This window comes from Drosophila takahashii, chromosome X (assembly GCF_030179915.1).
Source record: "Drosophila takahashii strain IR98-3 E-12201 chromosome X, DtakHiC1v2, whole genome shotgun sequence".
Taxonomy (NCBI): domain Eukaryota; kingdom Metazoa; phylum Arthropoda; class Insecta; order Diptera; family Drosophilidae; genus Drosophila; species Drosophila takahashii.
The window spans coordinates 141,791-165,076 of record NC_091683.1 but is presented as its reverse complement, the minus strand read 5'-3'; the positions used below and the strand labels follow the sequence as shown (position 1 = coordinate 165,076).

General features: G+C 35.3%; 1 protein-coding gene across 1 annotated transcript; it reads left to right on the top strand.

Moving 5' to 3' along the window:
* Positions 1 to 19,860: 19,860 nt before the first annotated feature.
* Positions 19,861 to 23,133, top strand: LOC108067228 (ATP-dependent DNA helicase DDX11). Its single transcript, XM_017156152.3, is given in 4 exon segments — positions 19,861 to 21,714; positions 21,772 to 21,969; positions 22,037 to 22,450; positions 22,452 to 23,133. Coding segments are annotated over 4 exon segments (2,574 nt in total). The 5' UTR covers positions 19,861 to 19,974; the 3' UTR covers positions 22,674 to 23,133.
* The last annotated feature ends 153 nt before the right edge of the window (positions 23,134 to 23,286 follow it).

Here is a 23,286-nt window from a genome sequence, read left to right as displayed (position 1 = left end):
ATAAATTTTAACACGCTTCATTTTTTTGTGCACAGATGAGAGAAAGATATGCAAATATCAAATAATATCGAAAAATAAAATATCGATATTGTGATATTTGGCTAAATAAATATCACGATATAAATATATTTTTTTTTGCAAAAAATATCGATATATTGATATTTTGATATATTTTTGACATCCCTACTTTTAAATCGTTAAAATGTAATATGCGTACATTTTTAAACCATTTGCTCTCTTTGTTAACCTTCTGTTTCGAGCATCTAACAACCGAAGCTAACGATCGTCATCACTTGTCCAACATTTTATTTTTTGTTCAAATTTCGCAAAATTGACAAAATTTAAAAGTTTCTGGTTTAAATGACAATCGATTGGGAATTCAATTACGAGCACAGGAAGGTATGACACTCTGCTTTTCGATCATTATTTCCAATGTTTCGGCCAAAATACTGATATTTTAGGGTGAAAAATATGGATTCGAGTTTTTGACAAAATAACTTTACAACCACCAACACCCACACCAACTTCGATGTCGATGCACTACATCTTGGGGTCCGGTTCCATCCATTGACATCCCATTTTATAAATCTCCTAAAATCACTTCACAACCACCAACACCCACACCAACTTCCGGTCAACTGATTTATCGGCTACCATAGCACCTAGGTCATGAATTTTAAGCTAGAACTAGTTGGGAATTATATGTTCCCACCGAGAGAATATTTTTAGATTGACAATATCGATGACGTGGCCCATTGTAAATTTCATTAGTTTTGCAATTAACAGTCGTAATTTGGACAAATGAAGCCTGACAGTTTAACGAATGACTGTTTTGAACAGCTAACAACCTAAGCTAACGATCCCCATCACTTTTGGAAAAAATTAATTTTTTGACCAATTTTTGCATTTCTTATAAGTCATTTTGTAAATAAATACCTAATTAAGGGACATACCTGGACAGGATTACGATGCACTGCATATTGGAGTCCAGTTCCATCCAGATGACATCCTAATATGTGAGTCTCCTGAAGTCACTTCACAACCACAAACACCCACACCCACTTCCGGTCAACTGATTTATCGGCTACCATAGCCCCTAGGTCATGCATTTTAAGCTAGAACAAGTTGGGAATTATATGTTCCCACCGAGAGCATATTTTTAGATTGACAATATCGATGACGTGGCCCATTGTAAATTTCATTAGTTTTGCAATTAACAGTCGTAATTTGGGCAAATAAAGGCCGGCAGTTAAACGGGCGACTGTTTTGAACAGCTAACAACATAAGCTAACGATCCCCATCACTTTTGGGGAAAATAAATTTTTCACCAATTTTCGAATTTTTGATAAGGGGTTACATCATAATTTTTTGCAAAAAATTGACAAAATTGAAAAGTTTTAGGTTTGAATGCCAATCGTTTGGCAATTCAATTACGAGCTCAGCAAGGTATGACACTCCGTTTTTGGATCATTATTTCCAATGTTTCGGCCAAAATACTGATATTTGATATTTAAGGGTGAAATATATGGAATTTTAGGCAAAACTAAACGTTTTTGGAACTTTTTACCTATTTAAGGAGCATACCTGGTAAGGAGGTCGATACTCTGCATCTTGGAGTCCAGTCCATCCAATTTATGAATCTCCTAAAATCACTTCACAACCACCAACACCCACACCAACTTCCGGACAACTGATTTATCGGCTACCATAGCACCTAGGTCATGAATTTTAAGCTAGAACTAGTTGGGAATTATAAGTTCCCACCGAGAGAATATTTTTAGATTGACATTATCGATGACGTGGCCCATTGTAAATTTCATTATTTTGCAAGTAACAGTCGTAATTTGGACAAATCAAGGCCTACAGTTAAACGGCCGACTGTTTTGAACAGCTAACAACCTAAGCTTACGATTTTCGCATTTTGGATAAGGGGTCATGATCATCATGATTTTTTGCAAAAAAAATTGACAAAATTTAAAATTTCTAGGTTTTAATACCAATCGATTGGGAATTCAATTACGAGTTCAGCAAGGTATGACACTCCGTTTTTGTATCATTATTTCCAATGTTTCTGCCAAGATACTGATATTTTAGGAAGGAAAACATGGATTCGAATTTTATACAAAAAGAAACCTTTTTTTTTGCGGTTTTTCAGTTGTCATTTTGGCAAATCAAGGCCGACAGCTAAACGCCCGACTATCCCCATCACTTTCCGAACAATTTATTTTTTGATAAATTTTCGCTAGATTTTGGGGTTTTTTGACGCTCTAATTTTTAGAAATATTTATTGAGCAAGTTTAGGGATTTTTTTTCGCAAATTATATTACCTAAATGTTTGGAAAAAGCACTACAAAATCAAACATATAAACAAAAAAACTTTACACACGGCTCTCCTTTCGAGTACACAGATTTTTTTTATTTTAACATTTCTACATCATATTGAGATATTACTTATTTCTTGTACATGTTCGAAACTAACTGATTTTTTGAATTTTGGTGGATGGCTGGATTTTTTAGGGGGAAATATCGACTGTATGAGATTTTTAGAGGGAAAGTAGGGATGTCAAATATTTTAAAAATATCGTATCGCTGATATATTTTCTTTAAGAAAAATATCAGTATGATATATAATATAGCGCCAAAAAAACATCGATATATCAGATACTTTTGATATTTTTTTTTCAGTTGAATTTCAAAATTTTAACCGCGTAAATAAGCTAACAACAAAGACTTTTGCCCTAAAATTAATGTAAAAGCACTAGAAAAGTATAAACAATATAATACGTTTTATGAAATTTCTTATTTTATTAGCTCCACACATAAAAGTTTTTGTTTTTCAAGTGGGATAACATTTTTGATGTATTCCCACATGTTTTAATAGTTTTAAAACAAAGTTTGCACTTAGTTTTTTGTTATTAAATTCACCGAAATAAATTTTAACACGCTTCATTTTTTTGTGCACAGATGAGAGAAAGATATGCAAATATCAAATAATATCGAAAAATAAAATATCGATATTGTGATATTTGGCTAAATAAATATCACGATATAAATATATTTTTTTTTGCAAAAAATATCGATATATTGATATTTTGATATATTTTTGACATCCCTACTTTTAAATCGTTAAAATGTAATATGCGTACATTTTTAAACCATTTGCTCTCTTTGTTAACCTTCTGTTTCGAGCATCTAACAACCGAAGCTAACGATCGTCATCACTTGTCCAACATTTTATTTTTTGTTCAAATTTCGCAAAATTGACAAAATTTAAAAGTTTCTGGTTTAAATGACAATCGATTGGGAATTCAATTACGAGCACAGGAAGGTATGACACTCTGCTTTTCGATCATTATTTCCAATGTTTCGGCCAAAATACTGATATTTTAGGGTGAAAAATATGGATTCGAGTTTTTGACAAAATAACTTTACAACCACCAACACCCACACCAACTTCGATGTCGATGCACTACATCTTGGGGTCCGGTTCCATCCATTGACATCCCATTTTATAAATCTCCTAAAATCACTTCACAACCACCAACACCCACACCAACTTCCGGTCAACTGATTTATCGGCTACCATAGCACCTAGGTCATGAATTTTAAGCTAGAACTAGTTGGGAATTATATGTTCCCACCGAGAGAATATTTTTAGATTGACAATATCGATGACGTGGCCCATTGTAAATTTCATTAGTTTTGCAATTAACAGTCGTAATTTGGACAAATGAAGCCTGACAGTTTAACGAATGACTGTTTTGAACAGCTAACAACCTAAGCTAACGATCCCCATCACTTTTGGAAAAAATTAATTTTTTGACCAATTTTTGCATTTCTTATAAGTCATTTTGTAAATAAATACCTAATTAAGGGACATACCTGGACAGGATTACGATGCACTGCATATTGGAGTCCAGTTCCATCCAGATGACATCCTAATATGTGAGTCTCCTGAAGTCACTTCACAACCACAAACACCCACACCCACTTCCGGTCAACTGATTTATCGGCTACCATAGCCCCTAGGTCATGCATTTTAAGCTAGAACAAGTTGGGAATTATATGTTCCCACCGAGAGCATATTTTTAGATTGACAATATCGATGACGTGGCCCATTGTAAATTTCATTAGTTTTGCAATTAACAGTCGTAATTTGGGCAAATAAAGGCCGGCAGTTAAACGGGCGACTGTTTTGAACAGCTAACAACATAAGCTAACGATCCCCATCACTTTTGGGGAAAATAAATTTTTCACCAATTTTCGAATTTTTGATAAGGGGTTACATCATAATTTTTTGCAAAAAATTGACAAAATTGAAAAGTTTTAGGTTTGAATGCCAATCGTTTGGCAATTCAATTACGAGCTCAGCAAGGTATGACACTCCGTTTTTGGATCATTATTTCCAATGTTTCGGCCAAAATACTGATATTTGATATTTAAGGGTGAAATATATGGAATTTTAGGCAAAACTAAACGTTTTTGGAACTTTTTACCTATTTAAGGAGCATACCTGGTAAGGAGGTCGATACTCTGCATCTTGGAGTCCAGTCCATCCAATTTATGAATCTCCTAAAATCACTTCACAACCACCAACACCCACACCAACTTCCGGACAACTGATTTATCGGCTACCATAGCACCTAGGTCATGAATTTTAAGCTAGAACTAGTTGGGAATTATAAGTTCCCACCGAGAGAATATTTTTAGATTGACATTATCGATGACGTGGCCCATTGTAAATTTCATTATTTTGCAAGTAACAGTCGTAATTTGGACAAATCAAGGCCTACAGTTAAACGGCCGACTGTTTTGAACAGCTAACAACCTAAGCTTACGATTTTCGCATTTTGGATAAGGGGTCATGATCATCATGATTTTTTGCAAAAAAAATTGACAAAATTTAAAATTTCTAGGTTTTAATACCAATCGATTGGGAATTCAATTACGAGTTCAGCAAGGTATGACACTCCGTTTTTGTATCATTATTTCCAATGTTTCTGCCAAGATACTGATATTTTAGGAAGGAAAACATGGATTCGAATTTTATACAAAAAGAAACCTTTTTTTTTGCGGTTTTTCAGTTGTCATTTTGGCAAATCAAGGCCGACAGCTAAACGCCCGACTATCCCCATCACTTTCCGAACAATTTATTTTTTGATAAATTTTCGCTAGATTTTGGGGTTTTTTGACGCTCTAATTTTTAGAAATATTTATTGAGCAAGTTTAGGGATTTTTTTTCGCAAATTATATTACCTAAATGTTTGGAAAAAGCACTACAAAATCAAACATATAAACAAAAAAACTTTACACACGGCTCTCCTTTCGAGTACACAGATTTTTTTTATTTTAACATTTCTACATCATATTGAGATATTACTTATTTCTTGTACATGTTCGAAACTAACTGATTTTTTGAATTTTGGTGGATGGCTGGATTTTTTAGGGGGAAATATCGACTGTATGAGATTTTTAGAGGGAAAGTAGGGATGTCAAATATTTTAAAAATATCGTATCGCTGATATATTTTCTTTAAGAAAAATATCAGTATGATATATAATATAGCGCCAAAAAAACATCGATATATCAGATACTTTTGATATTTTTTTTTCAGTTGAATTTCAAAATTTTAACCGCGTAAATAAGCTAACAACAAAGACTTTTGCCCTAAAATTAATGTAAAAGCACTAGAAAAGTATAAACAATATAATACGTTTTATGAAATTTCTTATTTTATTAGCTCCACACATAAAAGTTTTTGTTTTTCAAGTGGGATAACATTTTTGATGTATTCCCACATGTTTTAATAGTTTTAAAACAAAGTTTGCACTTAGTTTTTTGTTATTAAATTCACCGAAATAAATTTTAACACGCTTCATTTTTTTGTGCACAGATGAGAGAAAGATATGCAAATATCAAATAATATCGAAAAATAAAATATCGATATTGTGATATTTGGCTAAATAAATATCACGATATAAATATATTTTTTTTTTGCAAAAAATATCGATATATTGATATTTTGATATATTTTTGACATCCCTACTTTTAAATCGTTAAAATGTAATATGCGTACATTTTTAAACCATTTGCTCTCTTTGTTAACCTTCTGTTTCGAGCATCTAACAACCGAAGCTAACGATCGTCATCACTTGTCCAACATTTTATTTTTTGTTCAAATTTCGCAAAATTGACAAAATTTAAAAGTTTCTGGTTTAAATGACAATCGATTGGGAATTCAATTACGAGCACAGGAAGGTATGACACTCTGCTTTTCGATCATTATTTCCAATGTTTCGGCCAAAATACTGATATTTTAGGGTGAAAAATATGGATTCGAGTTTTTGACAAAATAACTTTACAACCACCAACACCCACACCAACTTCGATGTCGATGCACTACATCTTGGGGTCCGGTTCCATCCATTGACATCCCATTTTATAAATCTCCTAAAATCACTTCACAACCACCAACACCCACACCAACTTCCGGTCAACTGATTTATCGGCTACCATAGCACCTAGGTCATGAATTTTAAGCTAGAACTAGTTGGGAATTATATGTTCCCACCGAGAGAATATTTTTAGATTGACAATATCGATGACGTGGCCCATTGTAAATTTCATTAGTTTTGCAATTAACAGTCGTAATTTGGACAAATGAAGCCTGACAGTTTAACGAATGACTGTTTTGAACAGCTAACAACCTAAGCTAACGATCCCCATCACTTTTGGAAAAAATTAATTTTTTGACCAATTTTTGCATTTCTTATAAGTCATTTTGTAAATAAATACCTAATTAAGGGACATACCTGGACAGGATTACGATGCACTGCATATTGGAGTCCAGTTCCATCCAGATGACATCCTAATATGTGAGTCTCCTGAAGTCACTTCACAACCACAAACACCCACACCCACTTCCGGTCAACTGATTTATCGGCTACCATAGCCCCTAGGTCATGCATTTTAAGCTAGAACAAGTTGGGAATTATATGTTCCCACCGAGAGCATATTTTTAGATTGACAATATCGATGACGTGGCCCATTGTAAATTTCATTAGTTTTGCAATTAACAGTCGTAATTTGGGCAAATAAAGGCCGGCAGTTAAACGGGCGACTGTTTTGAACAGCTAACAACATAAGCTAACGATCCCCATCACTTTTGGGGAAAATAAATTTTTCACCAATTTTCGAATTTTTGATAAGGGGTTACATCATAATTTTTTGCAAAAAATTGACAAAATTGAAAAGTTTTAGGTTTGAATGCCAATCGTTTGGCAATTCAATTACGAGCTCAGCAAGGTATGACACTCCGTTTTTGGATCATTATTTCCAATGTTTCGGCCAAAATACTGATATTTGATATTTAAGGGTGAAATATATGGAATTTTAGGCAAAACTAAACGTTTTTGGAACTTTTTACCTATTTAAGGAGCATACCTGGTAAGGAGGTCGATACTCTGCATCTTGGAGTCCAGTCCATCCAATTTATGAATCTCCTAAAATCACTTCACAACCACCAACACCCACACCAACTTCCGGACAACTGATTTATCGGCTACCATAGCACCTAGGTCATGAATTTTAAGCTAGAACTAGTTGGGAATTATAAGTTCCCACCGAGAGAATATTTTTAGATTGACATTATCGATGACGTGGCCCATTGTAAATTTCATTATTTTGCAAGTAACAGTCGTAATTTGGACAAATCAAGGCCTACAGTTAAACGGCCGACTGTTTTGAACAGCTAACAACCTAAGCTTACGATTTTCGCATTTTGGATAAGGGGTCATGATCATCATGATTTTTTGCAAAAAAAATTGACAAAATTTAAAATTTCTAGGTTTTAATACCAATCGATTGGGAATTCAATTACGAGTTCAGCAAGGTATGACACTCCGTTTTTGTATCATTATTTCCAATGTTTCTGCCAAGATACTGATATTTTAGGAAGGAAAACATGGATTCGAATTTTATACAAAAAGAAACCTTTTTTTTTGCGGTTTTTCAGTTGTCATTTTGGCAAATCAAGGCCGACAGCTAAACGCCCGACTATCCCCATCACTTTCCGAACAATTTATTTTTTGATAAATTTTCGCTAGATTTTGGGGTTTTTTGACGCTCTAATTTTTAGAAATATTTATTGAGCAAGTTTAGGGATTTTTTTTCGCAAATTATATTACCTAAATGTTTGGAAAAAGCACTACAAAATCAAACATATAAACAAAAAAACTTTACACACGGCTCTCCTTTCGAGTACACAGATTTTTTTTATTTTAACATTTCTACATCATATTGAGATATTACTTATTTCTTGTACATGTTCGAAACTAACTGATTTTTTGAATTTTGGTGGATGGCTGGATTTTTTAGGGGGAAATATCGACTGTATGAGATTTTTAGAGGGAAAGTAGGGATGTCAAATATTTTAAAAATATCGTATCGCTGATATATTTTCTTTAAGAAAAATATCAGTATGATATATAATATAGCGCCAAAAAAACATCGATATATCAGATACTTTTGATATTTTTTTTTCAGTTGAATTTCAAAATTTTAACCGCGTAAATAAGCTAACAACAAAGACTTTTGCCCTAAAATTAATGTAAAAGCACTAGAAAAGTATAAACAATATAATACGTTTTATGAAATTTCTTATTTTATTAGCTCCACACATAAAAGTTTTTGTTTTTCAAGTGGGATAACATTTTTGATGTATTCCCACATGTTTTAATAGTTTTAAAACAAAGTTTGCACTTAGTTTTTTGTTATTAAATTCACCGAAATAAATTTTAACACGCTTCATTTTTTTGTGCACAGATGAGAGAAAGATATGCAAATATCAAATAATATCGAAAAATAAAATATCGATATTGTGATATTTGGCTAAATAAATATCACGATATAAATATATTTTTTTTTGCAAAAAATATCGATATATTGATATTTTGATATATTTTTGACATCCCTACTTTTAAATCGTTAAAATGTAATATGCGTACATTTTTAAACCATTTGCTCTCTTTGTTAACCTTCTGTTTCGAGCATCTAACAACCGAAGCTAACGATCGTCATCACTTGTCCAACATTTTATTTTTTGTTCAAATTTCGCAAAATTGACAAAATTTAAAAGTTTCTGGTTTAAATGACAATCGATTGGGAATTCAATTACGAGCACAGGAAGGTATGACACTCTGCTTTTCGATCATTATTTCCAATGTTTCGGCCAAAATACTGATATTTTAGGGTGAAAAATATGGATTCGAGTTTTTGACAAAATAACTTTACAACCACCAACACCCACACCAACTTCGATGTCGATGCACTACATCTTGGGGTCCGGTTCCATCCATTGACATCCCATTTTATGAATCTCCTAAAATCACTTCACAACCACCAACACCCACACCAACTTCCGGTCAACTGATTTATCGGCTACCATAGCACCTAGGTCATGAATTTTAAGCTAGAACTAGTTGGGAATTATATGTTCCCACCGAGAGAATATTTTTAGATTGACAATATCGATGACGTGGCCCATTGTAAATTTCATTAGTTTTGCAATTAACAGTCGTAATTTGGACAAATGAAGCCTGACAGTTTAACGAATGACTGTTTTGAACAGCTAACAACCTAAGCTAACGATCCCCATCACTTTTGGAAAAAATTAATTTTTTGACCAATTTTTGCATTTCTTATAAGTCATTTTGTAAATAAATACCTAATTAAGGGACATACCTGGACAGGATTACGATGCACTGCATATTGGAGTCCAGTTCCATCCAGATGACATCCTAATATGTGAGTCTCCTGAAGTCACTTCACAACCACAAACACCCACACCCACTTCCGGTCAACTGATTTATCGGCTACCATAGCCCCTAGGTCATGCATTTTAAGCTAGAACAAGTTGGGAATTATATGTTCCCACCGAGAGCATATTTTTAGATTGACAATATCGATGACGTGGCCCATTGTAAATTTCATTAGTTTTGCAATTAACAGTCGTAATTTGGGCAAATAAAGGCCGGCAGTTAAACGGGCGACTGTTTTGAACAGCTAACAACATAAGCTAACGATCCCCATCACTTTTGGGGAAAATAAATTTTTCACCAATTTTCGAATTTTTGATAAGGGGTTACATCATAATTTTTTGCAAAAAATTGACAAAATTGAAAAGTTTTAGGTTTGAATGCCAATCGTTTGGCAATTCAATTACGAGCTCAGCAAGGTATGACACTCCGTTTTTGGATCATTATTTCCAATGTTTCGGCCAAAATACTGATATTTGATATTTAAGGGTGAAATATATGGAATTTTAGGCAAAACTAAACGTTTTTGGAACTTTTTACCTATTTAAGGAGCATACCTGGTAAGGAGGTCGATACTCTGCATCTTGGAGTCCAGTCCATCCAATTTATGAATCTCCTAAAATCACTTCACAACCACCAACACCCACACCAACTTCCGGACAACTGATTTATCGGCTACCATAGCACCTAGGTCATGAATTTTAAGCTAGAACTAGTTGGGAATTATAAGTTCCCACCGAGAGAATTTTTTTAGATTGACATTATCGATGACGTGGCCCATTGTAAATTTCATTAGTTTTGCAATTAACAGTCGTAATTTGGACAAATGAAGCCTGACAGTTTAACGAATGACTGTTTTGAACAGCTAACAACCTAAGCTAACGATCCCCATCACTTTTGGAAAAAATTAATTTTTTGACCAATTTTTGCATTTCTTATAAGTCATTTTGTAAATAAATACCTAATTAAGGGACATACCTGGACAGGATTACGATGCACTGCATATTGGAGTCCAGTTCCATCCAGATGACATCCTAATATGTGAGTCTCCTGAAGTCACTTCACAACCACAAACACCCACACCCACTTCCGGTCAACTGATTTATCGGCTACCATAGCCCCTAGGTCATGCATTTTAAGCTAGAACAAGTTGGGAATTATATGTTCCCACCGAGAGCATATTTTTAGATTGACAATATCGATGACGTGGCCCATTGTAAATTTCATTAGTTTTGCAATTAACAGTCGTAATTTGGGCAAATAAAGGCCGGCAGTTAAACGGGCGACTGTTTTGAACAGCTAACAACATAAGCTAACGATCCCCATCACTTTTGGGGAAAATAAATTTTTCACCAATTTTCGAATTTTTGATAAGGGGTTACATCATAATTTTTTGCAAAAAATTGACAAAATTGAAAAGTTTTAGGTTTGAATGCCAATCGTTTGGCAATTCAATTACGAGCTCAGCAAGGTATGACACTCCGTTTTTGGATCATTATTTCCAATGTTTCGGCCAAAATACTGATATTTGATATTTAAGGGTGAAATATATGGAATTTTAGGCAAAACTAAACGTTTTTGGAGCTTTTTACCTAATTAAGGAGCATACCTGGTAAGGAGGTCGATACTCTGCATCTTGGAGTCCAGTCCATCCAATTTATGAATCTCCTAAAATCACTTCACAACCACCAACACCCACACCAACTTCCGGTCAACTGATTTATCGGCTACCATAGCACCTAGGTCATGAATTTTAAGCTAGAACTAGTTGGGAATTATAAGTTCCCACCGAGAGAATATTTTTAGATTGACATTATCGATGACGTGGCCCATTGTAAATTTCATTATTTTGCAAGTAACAGTCGTAATTTGGACAAATCAAGGCCTACAGTTAAACGGCCGACTGTTTTGAACAGCTAACAACCTAAGCTTACGATTTTCGCATTTTGGATAAGGGGTCATGATCATCATGATTTTTTGCAAAAAAAATTGACAAAATTTAAAATTTCTAGGTTTTAATACCAATCGATTGGGAATTCAATTACGAGTTCAGCAAGGTATGACACTCCGTTTTTGTATCATTATTTCCAATGTTTCTGCCAAGATACTGATATTTTAGGAAGGAAAACATGGATTCGAATTTTATACAAAAAGAAACCTTTTTTTTTGCGGTTTTTCAGTTGTCATTTTGGCAAATCAAGGCCGACAGCTAAACGCCCGACTATCCCCATCACTTTCCGAACAATTTATTTTTTGATAAATTTTCGCTAGATTTTGGGGTTTTTTGACGCTCTAATTTTTAGAAATATTTATTGAGCAAGTTTAGGGATTTTTTTTCGCAAATTATATTACCTAAATGTTTGGAAAAAGCACTACAAAATCAAACATATAAACAAAAAAACTTTACACACGGCTCTCCTTTCGAGTACACAGATTTTTTTTATTTTAACATTTCTACATCATATTGAGATATTACTTATTTCTTGTACATGTTCGAAACTAACTGATTTTTTGAATTTTGGTGGATGGCTGGATTTTTTAGGGGGAAATATCGACTGTATGAGATTTTTAGAGGGAAAGTAGGGATGTCAAATATTTTAAAAATATCGTATCGCTGATATATTTTCTTTAAGAAAAATATCAGTATGATATATAATATAGCGCCAAAAAAACATCGATATATCAGATACTTTTGATATTTTTTTTTCAGTTGAATTTCAAAATTTTAACCGCGTAAATAAGCTAACAACAAAGACTTTTGCCCTAAAATTAATGTAAAAGCACTAGAAAAGTATAAACAATATAATACGTTTTATGAAATTTCTTATTTTATTAGCTCCACACATAAAAGTTTTTGTTTTTCAAGTGGGATAACATTTTTGATGTATTCCCACATGTTTTAATAGTTTTAAAACAAAGTTTGCACTTAGTTTTTTGTTATTAAATTCACCGAAATAAATTTTAACACGCTTCATTTTTTTGTGCACAGATGAGAGAAAGATATGCAAATATCAAATAATATCGAAAAATAAAATATCGATATTGTGATATTTGGCTAAATAAATATCACGATATAAATATATTTTTTTTTGCAAAAAATATCGATATATTGATATTTTGATATATTTTTGACATCCCTACTTTTAAATCGTTAAAATGTAATATGCGTACATTTTTAAACCATTTGCTCTCTTTGTTAACCTTCTGTTTCGAGCATCTAACAACCGAAGCTAACGATCGTCATCACTTGTCCAACATTTTATTTTTTGTTCAAATTTCGCAAAATTGACAAAATTTAAAAGTTTCTGGTTTAAATGACAATCGATTGGGAATTCAATTTCGAGCACAGGAAGGTATGACACTCTGCTTTTCGATCATTATTTCCAATGTTTCGGCCAAAATACTGATATTTTAGGGTGAAAAATATGGATTCGAGTTTTTGACAAAATAACTTTACAACCACCAACACCCACACCAACTTCGATGTCGATGCACTACATCTTGGGGTCCGGTTCCATCCATTGACATCCCATTTTATAAATCTCCTAAAATCACTTCACACCCACACCAACTTCCGGTCAACTGATTTATCGGCTACCATAGCACCTAGGTCATGAATTTTAAGCTAGAACTAGTTGGGAATTATATGTTCCCACCGAGAGAATATTTTTAGATTGACAATATCGATGACGTGGCCCATTGTAAATTTCATTAGTTTTGCAATTAACAGTCGTAATTTGGACAAATGAAGCCTGACAGTTTAACGAATGACTGTTTTGAACAGCTAACAACCTAAGCTAACGATCCCCATCACTTTTGGAAAAAATTAATTTTTTGACCAATTTTTGCATTTCTTATAAGTCATTTTGTAAATAAATACCTAATTAAGGGACATACCTGGACAGGATTACGATGCACTGCATATTGGAGTCCAGTTCCATCCAGATGACATCCTAATATGTGAGTCTCCTGAAGTCACTTCACAACCACAAACACCCACACCCACTTCCGGTCAACTGATTTATCGGCTACCATAGCCCCTAGGTCATGCATTTTAAGCTAGAACAAGTTGGGAATTATATGTTCCCACCGAGAGCATATTTTTAGATTGACAATATCGATGACGTGGCCCATTGTAAATTTCATTAGTTTTGCAATTAACAGTCGTAATTTGGGCAAATAAAGGCCGGCAGTTAAACGGGCGACTGTTTTGAACAGCTAACAACATAAGCTAACGATCCCCATCACTTTTGGGGAAAATAAATTTTTCACCAATTTTCGAATTTTTGATAAGGGGTTACATCATAATTTTTTGCAAAAAATTGACAAAATTGAAAAGTTTTAGGTTTGAATGCCAATCGTTTGGCAATTCAATTACGAGCTCAGCAAGGTATGACACTCCGTTTTTGGATCATTATTTCCAATGTTTCGGCCAAAATACTGATATTTGATATTTAAGGGTGAAATATATGGAATTTTAGGCAAAACTAAACGTTTTTGGAACTTTTTACCTATTTAAGGAGCATACCTGGTAAGGAGGTCGATACTCTGCATCTTGGAGTCCAGTCCATCCAATTTATGAATCTCCTAAAATCACTTCACAACCACCAACACCCACACCAACTTCCGGACAACTGATTTATCGGCTACCATAGCACCTAGGTCATGAATTTTAAGCTAGAACTAGTTGGGAATTATAAGTTCCCACCGAGAGAATATTTTTAGATTGACATTATCGATGACGTGGCCCATTGTAAATTTCATTATTTTGCAAGTAACAGTCGTAATTTGGACAAATCAAGGCCTACAGTTAAACGGCCGACTGTTTTGAACAGCTAACAACCTAAGCTTACGATTTTCGCATTTTGGATAAGGGGTCATGATCATCATGATTTTTTGCAAAAAAAATTGACAAAATTTAAAATTTCTAGGTTTTAATACCAATCGATTGGGAATTCAATTACGAGTTCAGCAAGGTATGACACTCCGTTTTTGTATCATTATTTCCAATGTTTCTGCCAAGATACTGATATTTTAGGAAGGAAAACATGGATTCGAATTTTATACAAAAAGAAACCTTTTTTTTTGCGGTTTTTCAGTTGTCATTTTGGCAAATCAAGGCCGACAGCTAAACGCCCGACTATCCCCATCACTTTCCGAACAATTTATTTTTTGATAAATTTTCGCTAGATTTTGGGGTTTTTTGACGCTCTAATTTTTAGAAATATTTATTGAGCAAGTTTAGGGATTTTTTTTCGCAAATTATATTACCTAAATGTTTGGAAAAAGCACTACAAAATCAAACATATAAACAAAAAAACTTTACACACGGCTCTCCTTTCGAGTACACAGATTTTTTTTATTTTAACATTTCTACATCATATTGAGATATTACTTATTTCTTGTACATGTTCGAAACTAACTGATTTTTTGAATTTTGGTGGATGGCTGGATTTTTTAGGGGGAAATATCGACTGTATGAGATTTTTAGAGGGAAAGTAGGGATGTCAAATATTTTAAAAATATCGTATCGCTGATATATTTTCTTTAAGAAAAATATCAGTATGATATATAATATAGCGCCAAAAAAACATCGATATATCAGATACTTTTGATATTTTTTTTTCAGTTGAATTTCAAAATTTTAACCGCGTAAATAAGCTAACAACAAAGACTTTTGCCCTAAAATTAATGTAAAAGCACTAGAAAAGTATAAACAATATAATACGTTTTATGAAATTTCTTATTTTATTAGCTCCACACATAAAAGTTTTTGTTTTTCAAGTGGGATAACATTTTTGATGTATTCCCACATGTTTTAATAGTTTTAAAACAAAGTTTGCACTTAGTTTTTTGTTATTAAATTCACCGAAATAAATTTTAACACGCTTCATTTTTTTGTGCACAGATGAGAGAAAGATATGCAAATATCAAATAATATCGAAAAATAAAATATCGATATTGTGATATTTGGCTAAATAAATATCACGATATAAATATATTTTTTTTTGCAAAAAATATCGATATATTGATATTTTGATATATTTTTGACATCCCTACTTTTAAATCGTTAAAATGTAATATGCGTACATTTTTAAACCATTTGCTCTCTTTGTTAACCTTCTGTTTCGAGCATCTAACAACCGAAGCTAACGATCGTCATCACTTGTCCAACATTTTATTTTTTGTTCAAATTTCGCAAAATTGACAAAATTTAAAAGTTTCTGGTTTAAATGACAATCGATTGGGAATTCAATTACGAGCACAGGAAGGTATGACACTCTGCTTTTCGATCATTATTTCCAATGTTTCGGCCAAAATACTGATATTTTAGGGTGAAAAATATGGATTCGAGTTTTTGACAAAATAACTTTACAACCACCAACACCCACACCAACTTCGATGTCGATGCACTACATCTTGGGGTCCGGTTCCATCCATTGACATCCCATTTTATAAATCTCCTAAAATCACTTCACAACCACCAACACCCACACCAACTTCCGGTCAACTGATTTATCGGCTACCATAGCACCTAGGTCATGAATTTTAAGCTAGAACTAGTTGGGAATTATATGTTCCCACCGAGAGAATATTTTTAGATTGACAATATCGATGACGTGGCCCATTGTAAATTTCATTAGTTTTGCAATTAACAGTCGTAATTTGGACAAATGAAGCCTGACAGTTTAACGAATGACTGTTTTGAACAGCTAACAACCTAAGCTAACGATCCCCATCACTTTTGGAAAAAATTAATTTTTTGACCAATTTTTGCATTTCTTATAAGTCATTTTGTAAATAAATACCTAATTAAGGGACATACCTGGACAGGATTACGATGCACTGCATATTGGAGTCCAGTTCCATCCAGATGACATCCTAATATGTGAGTCTCCTGAAGTCACTTCACAACCACAAACACCCACACCCACTTCCGGTCAACTGATTTATCGGCTACCATAGCCCCTAGGTCATGCATTTTAAGCTAGAACAAGTTGGGAATTATATGTTCCCACCGAGAGCATATTTTTAGATTGACAATATCGATGACGTGGCCCATTGTAAATTTCATTAGTTTTGCAATTAACAGTCGTAATTTGGGCAAATAAAGGCCGGCAGTTAAACGGGCGACTGTTTTGAACAGCTAACAACATAAGCTAACGATCCCCATCACTTTTGGGGAAAATAAATTTTTCACCAATTTTCGAATTTTTGATAAGGGGTTACATCATAATTTTTTGCAAAAAATTGACAAAATTGAAAAGTTTTAGGTTTGAATGCCAATCGTTTGGCAATTCAATTACGAGCTCAGCAAGGTATGACACTCCGTTTTTGGATCATTATTTCCAATGTTTCGGCCAAAATACTGATATTTGATATTTAAGGGTGAAATATATGGAATTTTAGGCAAAACTAAACGTTTTTGGAACTTTTTACCTATTTAAGGAGCATACCTGGTAAGGAGGTCGATACTCTGCATCTTGGAGTCCAGTCCATCCAATTTATGAATCTCCTAAAATCACTTCACAACCACCAACACCCACACCAACTTCCGGACAACTGATTTATCGGCTACCATAGCACCTAGGTCATGAATTTTAAGCTAGAACTAGTTGGGAATTATAAGTTCCCACCGAGAGAATTTTTTTAGATTGACATTATCGATGACGTGGCCCATTGTAAATTTCATTAGTTTTGCAATTAACAGTCGTAATTTGGACAAATGAAGCCTGACAGTTTAACGAATGACTGTTTTGAACAGCTAACAACCTAAGCTAACGATCCCCATCACTTTTGGAAAAAATTAATTTTTTGACCAATTTTTGCATTTCTTATAAGTCATTTTGTAAATAAATACCTAATTAAGGGACATACCTGGACAGGATTACGATGCACTGCATATTGGAGTCCAGTTCCATCCAGATGACATCCTAATATGTGAGTCTCCTGAAGTCACTTCACAACCACAAACACCCACACCCACTTCCGGTCAACTGATTTATCGGCTACCATAGCCCCTAGGTCATGCATTTTAAGCTAGAACAAGTTGGGAATTATATGTTTCCACCGAGAGCATATTTTTAGATTGACAATATCGATGACGTGGCCCATTGTAAATTTCATTAGTTTTGCAATTAACAGTCGTAATTTGGGCAAATAAAGGCCGGCAGTTAAACGGGCGACTGTTTTGAACAGCTAACAACATAAGCTAACGATCCCCATCACTTTTGGGGAAAATAAATTTTTCACCAATTTTCGAATTTTTGATAAGGGGTTACATCATAATTTTTTGCAAAAAATTGACAAAATTGAAAAGTTTTAGGTTTGAATGCCAATCGTTTGGCAATTCAATTACGAGCTCAGCAAGGTATGACACTCCGTTTTTGGATCATTATTTCCAATGTTTCGGCCAAAATACTGATATTTGATATTTAAGGGTGAAATATATGGAATTTTAGGCAAAACTAAACGTTTTTGGAGCTTTTTACCTAATTAAGGAGCATACCTGGTAAGGAGGTCGATACTCTGCATCTTGGAGTCCAGTCCATCCAATTTATGAATCTCCTAAAATCACTTCACAACCACCAACACCCACACCAACTTCCGGTCAACTGATTTATCGGCTACCATAGCACCTAGGTCATGAATTTTAAGCTAGAACTAGTTGGGAATTATAAGTTCCCACCGAGAGAATATTTTTAGATTGACATTATCGATGACGTGGCCCATTGTAAATTTCATTATTTTGCAAGTAACAGTCGTAATTTGGACAAATCAAGGCCTACAGTTAAACGGCCGACTGTTTTGAACAGCTAACAACCTAAGCTTACGATTTTCGCATTTTGGATAAGGGGTCATGATCATCATGATTTTTTGCAAAAAAAATTGACAAAATTTAAAATTTCTAGGTTTTAATACCAATCGATTGGGAATTCAATTACGAGTTCAGCAAGGTATGACACTCCGTTTTTGTATCATTATTTCCAATGTTTCTGCCAAGATACTGATATTTTAGGAAGGAAAACATGGATTCGAATTTTATACAAAAAGAAACCTTTTTTTTTGCGGTTTTTCAGTTGTCATTTTGGCAAATCAAGGCCGACAGCTAAACGCCCGACTATCCCCATCACTTTCCGAACAATTTATTTTTTGATAAATTTTCGCTAGATTTTGGGGTTTTTTGACGCTCTAATTTTTAGAAATATTTATTGAGCAAGTTTAGGGATTTTTTTTCGCAAATTATATTACCTAAATGTTTGGAAAAAGCACTACAAAATCAAACATATAAACAAAAAAACTTTACACACGGCTCTCCTTTCGAGTACACAGATTTTTTTTATTTTAACATTTCTACATCATATTGAGATATTACTTATTTCTTGTACATGTTCGAAACTAACTGATTTTTTGAATTTTGGTGGATGGCTGGATTTTTTAGGGGGAAATATCGACTGTATGAGATTTTTAGAGGGAAAGTAGGGATGTCAAATATTTTAAAAATATCGTATCGCTGATATATTTTCTTTAAGAAAAATATCAGTATGATATATAATATAGCGCCAAAAAAACATCGATATATCAGATACTTTTGATATTTTTTTTTCAGTTGAATTTCAAAATTTTAACCGCGTAAATAAGCTAACAACAAAGACTTTTGCCCTAAAATTAATGTAAAAGCACTAGAAAAGTATAAACAATATAATACGTTTTATGAAATTTCTTATTTTATTAGCTCCACACATAAAAGTTTTTGTTTTTCAAGTGGGATAACATTTTTGATGTATTCCCACATGTTTTAATAGTTTTAAAACAAAGTTTGCACTTAGTTTTTTGTTATTAAATTCACCGAAATAAATTTTAACACGCTTCATTTTTTTGTGCACAGATGAGAGAAAGATATGCAAATATCAAATAATATCGAAAAATAAAATATCGATATTGTGATATTTGGCTAAATAAATATCACGATATAAATATATTTTTTTTTGCAAAAAATATCGATATATTGATATTTTGATATATTTTTGACATCCCTAAGGGAAAGCAACATTTTCATCTGGCAACACTGTCACCCGCGTCGTTTTGTCTTTTGGACTTCTCCATTTAGCTCCTTTTCCTTTTGGAAATGTAAAATCGATTCAAAAGAAGCCGGAAAATGGCCCAATACACTCCCCACCAGCCACTGGCCACGCCCACCGCCCAGGAGTTTGGATTCCCCTACACACCATACGGAATCCAGGAGCAGCTGATGCAGGAAGTCTTCCAAGTGCTCGAAAACAGGAAGATTGGCATATTTGAGAGCCCCACGGGTACAGGGAAATCCCTCACACTCACTTGTGGCGCTCTCACCTGGCTGGCGAGGCACGAGGATCTGGTGCGATCGGAAATGCTGGCGAGGATTCGCCGGGTGCAACTAGAGGTGGTCAAACTGGAACAGGATGGTAAGCAGGCCAGGGATTGGCTAGAGAGTCAGGGGAACTGCAGGCTACAGGAGGAGGAGCTCCGCAAGCTGCAGCACTTGCAGGGGCTGCTGGACCAACAGGAACATCAACTGGCGGAGATCAGGAAGCGGGCAAAGATCCATAAAAAGCAAAGGCGGGAGGAGCACCCACCCAAGCCAGAGGACCTTGATAAGGACCTGGAATCTAACTCCGACTCGGATTCAGAGCACGAAACTGCAGATGGACCCCAGGGAACCAGCGAAGATCGCTATCGGCCAGTGCAGATCTTTTTCTGCAGTCGCACCCACTCCCAGTTGACTCAAATCGTGGCGGAACTGCGTAAGACACCGCATGCCCAGTCGGTGAGGTGCATTTCTCTGGGCTCCCGGCAGCAATTGTGTGGGAATCCCCAGGTGCGCAGCCTCCGGCAAGTGGGACTCATGAACGAGCGTTGCCTTGAGATGGCTAGCCAAAAGGCACAGCCCAATCCCAGCAAGAAAAGTAGACTGACTGCAGGTGCGGGCAGTAGGTGTCCATTTAAAGCGCCTTCTTTGGTGGAATCCCTTCGAGACTTGGCTCTCACTGAACCGATGGACATTGAAGAGCTGGCCAGCGAGGGAGTCGCCTGCGGTGCCTGCTCGTACTACGCATCCAGATCCGCTTTGGAGCAGGCTCAACTGATTCTACTGCCATATCAGCTGCTACTCCAGAAATCCGCCCGCAACCAGCTGGGCATAAATCTCAAAGGATCCATCGTTATCGTCGATGAGGCCCATAACCTTTTAGACACTTTGGCCCAGCTTCATGGCGCTGAAATCAACCGTCAGCAATTGGAGCGGGCCAAACTGGAGATCTCTGGCTACAAAGAGCACTTTCAGAAACGTTTTAGCACCAAGAATCTCTTGAAAATCAACCAACTTATCTTCATAGTTCGCCAGTTGCTTAAGATGCTCGACCGGGATGAGGATCGGGCCCAGCTCCACACCTCAAGAATGCTGCGCACCTATGAACTAACCGCCGAAGGTGACTTTTTTAACATCGATCTCTCTGAGCTTTTGGATTTTTGCGCACGCACTCGTTTTGCCCGTAAGGTCCAGGGACATGCGGTTAAAATGCAAAGGGAACCGCGGCACAGTGAGAATCAGCCGCCCGTGTCATCGGCGAGGAGTCAGATTCTCCAGAGGTTGGCCAGCGAGCAAAAGCAAAAAGAGCAGCCCAAGCAGCCGGTCAAGAGGAAACTAGAAATTTTCCAGGAAAAAGTGAAGGAGCCCACAAAAATCCCTGTGCTAGAAGTAATTCCATCCCCCGTAAGACCATTGCTCGCATTTTTGGGAACCCTCACCAGCAATGCAGAGGATGGCCGGATTTTATTAGATTCTCAAGAGGGAACTGTAAAGTATATACTGCTCGATCCTGCCGAGCAATTTGCTGATATCGTTGGCGAAGCTAGAGCGGTAAGGCAATCACATATAAGTTAAATAGAGTTTAATTATTTCTCAATTTATCTGCAGATTGTGATTGCTGGCGGAACCATGCAGCCCACTCAGGAGCTGAAGGAGCAGCTGTTTGCCAGTTGCCAAGATCGCCTGGTCGAGCGTTTCTACAGTCATGTGGTGCCCGACGATGCGGTCTTGCCCTTTGTTGTGTCCAATGGTCCAAAGGGTGCTCCTTTGTGTTTTAAATTTGCCCAGAGGGCAAGTATAGAAATGGTGGGCTTCTATAATTTTTGCTTCTTAATTAATTTAATCTTCTTAATTTCGTAATTTTCCACTGCAGCTCCAGGAGCTGTCAATGATCCTCCAGAATCTCTGCCAAGTGATACCAGGCGGTGTGGTTTGCTTTTTGCCATCCTACGAGTATTTGGATAAGGTTTACAAACATTTAGAGCAGTCCAGTGCGCTTGAGAGGATTGCGCGCAAGAAAAGCGTTTTCAGGGAGGTCTCGGGCTCAGCGGACCAGCTCTTGGAGAAGTATGCCGCAGCTATTAAGGTATCATCTGGCTCCGGAGGAGCCCTGCTCTTGAGTGTCGTCGGAGGAAAGCTCTCCGAGGGCCTAAACTTTGCAGACGATCTTGGCCGGGCAGTCCTGGTAGTGGGTCTACCATATCCCAATCGCCAGTCGCCGGAACTGCAGCAGCGAATGCGACACCTAGATGAAAAGCTTGGTTTTGGATGCGGCAATGAATTCTACTGAGAATCTTTGCTTGAAGGCTGTCAACCAGTGCATTGGACGAGCAGTTCGTCACATCAATGACTACGCTTGTGTTTATCTGCTAGATGAACGCTTTGCGAATCCAAGGATACAGAGAAAGCTACCAGAATGGATTTCCCGCCACATTGTGCAGGCGAGTACTGGAAAAGGAGGCTTTGGAGCTGTTCAAGCGCAAACTGCAAGATTTTTTAAGAGCAGATAAGTCAAATCCAAACCAATCATAGATCGAAATTTAATCATTTTTTACATTTAGTTTTTAAATATTCAAAGTATTGTAATTATTACTTTGGTAGGAAATCCACCTAGTGATAAATTGCACCGGGAGAACACCATTGCAATCGGACAATTTTTAGAAGTTATAATATTTTTAAGATTTTTGGGTAATTTTCTAATTTAGTGTGTATGGTTTGTCCGGTCTATTTAATCTTTTTATGACCTGGTTTTTTTGTTAACAAAACGTTTGAAACAGCCGCTAGTCAAATTTAAAATAATTTTTCGTCACACATACTGATATTACATATTTTAATGTTGAAATTATGGAATTTATTGAATTATTTTTTTTATACAAAAATACTTTTAGTTACTTGCAAAAATATTTTAAGGAATTTAATGCAAAACAGTATGTACCACGTTATCAGTATAAAAAACAAAAACTTAAGAAATGTATTGCTTAGTAATATTCCATTATTATTATTGTGACTAGTGCGATAGTAATAAGCTTACGCTTGCAGCACTGGGATAAAAAACAAAATATATTATTAACCAAATATTAGCGAACATTAAAACAGTTCCAATATTTCGCTATTCTTTTTGAA